General features: G+C 57.3%; 1 protein-coding gene across 1 annotated transcript in view; it reads right to left on the bottom strand.

The window, feature by feature from the left end:
- Window positions 1–294: 294 nt before the first annotated feature.
- LOC117653207 overlaps window positions 295–5,507 on the bottom strand; it is a 67,243-nt gene continuing 62,030 nt past the window's right edge. The window contains exons 2-3 of the mRNA XM_034398710.1: window positions 678–885; window positions 295–598 (exon numbers count right to left, since the gene is read on the bottom strand). Of these exons, the coding sequence (XP_034254601.1) occupies window positions 295–598; window positions 678–885 (512 nt within the window). The remainder of the gene's footprint in view (window positions 599–677; window positions 886–5,507) is intronic.

The following is a 5,507-nucleotide window of genomic DNA, read 5'->3' as shown; positions in this document are numbered from 1 at the left end:
AGGGCATCTTTTTATTTTTTTTACTTTTTGCTTCTTGTTGGGGGCAGATGATGAGATTGATGATGTTGTGCTTGAATCAGTGTTCATATCGAGATCAGTTTCTCTGTCTTTTTCAGGGAACGCTCTTTTCTCTTGACACTTTCATTCTGAGATTGATAGTACCAAATTGACTCCAGTTGGCTGTCCATCAAATCATCAATTTGTGAAGTGTCAGTTACTTTCTCACTTGAGTTTCTTGGGGTAAATAATGTGTCTCCATAAATAGTTTCCGTAATGGAAATTTCTTGAGGTTGCTCATTCCGCTGTTTGGGGGACTTGACTTGTTTCGGGTGTTAGGATGGTAGGAGTGCTGAAAGTGAACTCTGAGTCTTGCAATGTGACTGTCTGAGATGACATGGAAGTAGAAGGTTGCAGCACTGTAGCAGCAACGAAATTTGGCATGGGAATGTGGGGTACTGAACTTGAACTTCCAGATGGTTGTTGTCCAGTTGTTGGGCGGGATGTTCTGTTGATCAACAAGCGTTGAGAAACTGGGGTCTGATGGCTGGGAATTCTTGATCCTGGTTTAGTTTCTTCTTGCATTTTGCCTCGAGATGTCCTGGCACGAGACAGAAGTTTCACATAATGTCATCTCGGTCAATGTACAAGGTGACCTTGTTGTTTTTAACAGTAGTAACCAGTATTTTTTTGGCATTTCTGGAGCTCCAGAGGGAATCATGATGAATATGGATCTCTTCCAGGACTTGACGTGTTTTAGATCATCATGAGTTGTTGATACTTTGAGTCTGGTTGGGGCAGAGACAACTCTTCCGTAGGGTGCTAGGAGGTCCTTGAGATCTTCGTCATGAATTTCAGGAGGACAATTTGAAACTATGAACTTGGTTGCTTCAGAACATAGCGTCGACAAGGGTAGTAAAGTGGACCAATCTGTATCCCTCCCTTTCCCCGCAAATTTGGTTTACAAAGTTCTCATTCGTCAGGTACATACAAACTCGCCCCCCACTAAGGCGGGTACAGTAATGAATGTTTCGTCCTCCTATCACATCAGCGACAGCTCGGAGGCACTGGTCTTGACTGACTTGGTGAAAGTTTTCAATGATTATGGCATTCTTCCTATTTGGGGGAATAGGCAATGTTGTTGTTGTCTTGTTGGTTGGGGGTTTGGGTTTTGGGGGGGTTTTGAGGTTAAGTTTTCACTAGCACTGGGTTCACTTTCAGAGTTTCTTGAGTAACGGGGGTTTTAAATTGGACATGGGGGGCTCTTGAAGACGATGCTGCACTCGCGTAATCCATGTTTGCGAAAGGATGCTGGTTTCGTTGTTAAAGTTGACTTGTTGAAAAAGGCGGGAAAAGTCCACGAGTCCGGCTAGGACTGATTTCACTTTTCCGCCCGATCCGTGGGGGGAAACGTGGAAATTTTCTTCACTTATGATCACTGTCACTGACTGATTTTGTTCTCTAATGGGTTTTGGACTTCTTTCACCAGGAAACACTAGTAAAAAAGGGTAAATCTGGGAGCCTCACTGGAGCCCCTGTCTACCTCAAAAAAAAAGGGGAGAGAGAGAGAGAGAGAGAGAGGGGGAGGGGAGGGGAGAGAGAGAGAGAGGAGAGAGAGAGGGGGGAGAGAGAGGAGGAGGGGACGGGGGCGGGGGGTGGTCCGTTCCCCGCCTTTTTTTTTGGTGGACCCCTTTGGGGCCCGCCCGGATTCCCGAAAAAGGATGAATCATTTTTCTCTTGAGTGGCTGCTGATAACCCGGGGCATTTAGAGCCGGCGCGTGTCACGAGTGGGAGGGGGGGGGGGGGGGGCTCGCTCCCACCGGTCCAGCCAGATCAATCATGCGCCTTCTGATCAGCGAGCCCGCCGTAAAGTGTCGCGCTGTTTGGCCCCGCCCCGCCCGCCCCGCCACTCGGCGTGGTTTGCCGCCATCTTGACGTCGAAGGGGTTGCGGCTGGCGAGGCGTGGAGAGTGGCGGCGGCGGCCGCGGCGTCACGGTCAGGTCGACGCTTCCTGGAGACGCTCTCCAGATATCTGTATACATGACGCCCCCTCCCCCTCCCCTCCCCGCGCCAAACTTGCCGGCGGTGGCGGCGCGGTGACGCGGCGCGTCTCGACGGCGGGCTTGGCGGCCCTGGCGGTCCTGGCGCGCCGGGGAAGGGTGTCCGTCTTGCTGTCGTCCGGCGCCGCCGTGGAGGTCATGGTCCTGGAGGGCTGCAGGGCCCGGAGCAAATGGTCCAAGGGCCGAGCGAAGGGCGAAGCGCAAAGCGGCCCGACACTGCCCCGCCTCACTCGGCATAATTTGGTTCCACGAATCCAGCGGCGCGCCGGTTTATTCAAAACTCTGCGAACTAATCTTACGCCCCGCAGCGGAGTGCGTGTGCCGCTGTCTTGCGTGCGCCGCGTCCACGGCAGCGCCGGGGCCGCCGTCCGTGCGCGTCCGTGCCTCGCAGACCCTCTTCATCAAACTCCCGGAGGCGTCTTGGGTGCTGATTTGACGGCCGTCGTGTGTCCGGGAGCGGGAACACAGCGGCCGCCCCACCCCTCATCAGCCTAAACAAGGCATTTGACCCGCGGCGACCCGTACATCAAACCCCCGGATGAGCGCAGCACGCCGAGCGCGCGGAGCACTCAGAGCGAGAGAGACGGAGCGTCTTGGCGGCGAAAGGCATTGGGGACCGCTCCATGAATACGTGAGGCTCCGCCAGCCCCGCCCAGCCCCGCCCAGCCCCGCCCAGCCCCGCCAATGGACATGAATATTGAGAGGAGGAGGGGGAGGGGGGAGAGTGTCCCGCGGCGGTACTTGGCGCCTTCAAGGCCTTCAAGGCCCGCTTCCTCGTCAGCCTGATTTCGCCGCGCCTGCGTGTGTGTGTGTGTGTGTGTGTGTGTGTCTTTGTGTGCGTGGGTGAGTCAGTGTGGGAGAACACACTGCGCGAAACGGCAATAGCGGCAACGCGACGCCGAAGACGCCTGCCGCGCAGGCAACCCGGCCGCGCCGGTGCCGTCGGTTTGCCTACGCCGCGGTCCGCAGGCGTCACAGCGACTCGGACTCGACTTGAGAGGCTCCACCGCAATTGATCGCGCGCCATTTCGGGCCCGGCTCTGCGACTGCGGCGACGAGCGACGCAACGACGCGTTTCTCGCGGTCCGCGTTCGCCTTGGTCGATGGTAATGAGGCACTAGTCGGCCTGCCGGCCGGCTGGACCGGGCGCTCCCACACGCTCGCCGTCGTTCGATCGCTTCCCACAGATGTCGCTGGCCGATTGAATATTTTTGGCCGCGAGACCCGGCCGCGAGTTCGGTAGGAGGATCGCCCCCCACCCCCGCCCCGCGGCCGCAGCAGGCGACTGGATTATGCTTATCAGGAGAGAGAGAGAGAGAGAGGAGAGAGAGAGAGAGAGAGAGAGAGAGAGAGAGAGAGAGAGAGAGAGAGAGAGAGAAAGGAGGATAGCATTGTTTGGGCGGTTATTCCGTTTGGAGAGGGATGGCGTGGTCGTCTGCGCGAAGAAGGATGAAAAGAAGGAGGAAAAAAAAGGTTTCATGTTGAGCAGGTCTGATTTCCCCATGATGGGCCGCGGAGCATGCATTATTCATCGGAAAGTTATTGCAGAAGAAGCACGAGGGCTCTGCCGGGCGGCGCGACGCGCTGTTGACCTGCTCCGCCGTGACCCCCACGCCAAAGCTTGACGTCTTGACCGCGCCGTCGACACCTTTGACCTCCATCCGCCCTTCGGCCCCGGCCCCGTCACGGTGGTCCGCCGGGGGCATGCCTCTGCGAAGCGCTTCGCAAGGTGTATTACTCTGTAGTGCCCAATCAAGGCATGTCTGCCGCTCGGCCCTCTGTTTCATCTGACCAATCAGGGCCGCGCAAGGCCCCAGAGGGTGCCCGGAGGGTGCCGAGCCCCAAAGGGGTGCCCCACTCTGGTGGGACTAAATCACTCATTGAGCCATTCGTCTGCTTTGCATAACGAGAGAGGCCCCGTCGTCGTGAGGGCCCCGCCGCTGCCCGCCCCGCCCCGCCTGTCCAGTCCCCGATAAGTGGCCGGCACGCGCGGCCCCCGCTGCCTAGGGACGGTGCGAATCGGGGCTCCGCGGCGCCAGTGTGTCTGTCCTTTGTTTGCGGGTCTGCCTGGCCCTTGGCCTGGGCCTTGCTGGCCGCCCACCTCGAGGCCCCCACCGAGTCCGCCCCGCGGTCCCTCCGTGCCGCTCCGAGCACGGCCGTGATGACAGGGGATGTAAAAGACAAATCTGCCTCCTTTCTCGCCCCCGCAGCCCCGACCCGGCGCCACGGCAAAGTGATCGGGACCGCAGGCAGCGAGGAGGGAGTCCTGGAGGGAGTCCTGGAGGGAAGTGCAGCGGTGTCGCACCAACAAAAGGAAGGGGGAAGTAAAAACTGCATCGGTACACGCGACGAGTTGGACTGCGACTTTTCCACACGTTGTACCATCAAGCAAAATAAAAAAAAAAACTCATTCAACGAACGTTAATGAAAGCAGATGATCCGTCGTGTTTCTCAACTGCTGTGATAGCCGGAGGTTAGAGACGTGGGATCGAGTTACCGCAGACCGGCGTTCGAATACCAGCGTCACAAAAGTTTTTTCGACTTGCTATTCTAAGGGTGGTGGTTCGAGGTCATCAGAGCCGAGCCGTGTGCAACAGGCCCACGTGCCGGAGGTTCGACTCCTAACAAATATTTCAATTTAATTTTATTGCCCCACCCAGTGGGGTTTAAACCCCTGAACGTTCCACTTCAAGCATGGGACGTGGTGGTCCAGGGAGTAGAGGCGTCGGTTCAGTGCTAGGGTCGGCGGTTCGATCCCCAACTTCTTGCGAAATTTTGACCGGGTCGGTCGAGTCCTGTTGCGTCAAGAACCCACCTCACGCCAATCCCCTCATCAGAGGCCGTGGTGGCCGAGAGCGCTCAGTCGTGTGTTCCCGATGGCGGGGTTCCGGGGATCGAATCCCATCATTTCATTACATTTTTCGACTGCCTTCCTCCCACTGCAACTCAAACCCCTCGTCCAACACGCCACCAGACGTACAAGCGTGATAGCGTAGTGGTCAAGTCACATTCACCTGGGCCCCTCCGCTGTGGGTGTCTAAAAGCAATCCGCTTCGGCGGGTTTGGCCCCGGGACTGGAGCGATGGGTATTTGATCCCTCAATCCCGACCACCGGTGTGTGGTTGCGGGTGGTGCCTCCTCGACGTCGGGGAGGCGATGATAAGTCCTTTGAAGCTGGCCTAAAACGCTGTATGTTCGGTACGGGAGCGCCGGACAGTGGGGGTACCATGGGGTACACAAACCCAAACCCCACGAAAACAAGAAGCTCCCACCAAACCCCTTCTCTGTCTGAGTCTCTCTCTCTGTCTCCTGTCGTCTCACTCTACGTCCCGCCCCTCAAAAAGCTTCGTACTGGGTGCTCTCACCCAGCTGCCTGAGCTTTGGGGTCCTACTGGGTCCCCCCGGGGAACGCTTAGAGTCGCTGACGGGATTAACCCCAGGTACCTGTAG

This window comes from Thrips palmi, unplaced genomic scaffold (assembly GCF_012932325.1).
Source record: "Thrips palmi isolate BJ-2018 unplaced genomic scaffold, TpBJ-2018v1 HiC_scaffold_8, whole genome shotgun sequence".
NCBI classification, from domain to species: Eukaryota; Metazoa; Arthropoda; class Insecta; order Thysanoptera; family Thripidae; genus Thrips; species Thrips palmi.
This window is presented reverse-complemented; position numbering and strand designations above follow the sequence as displayed.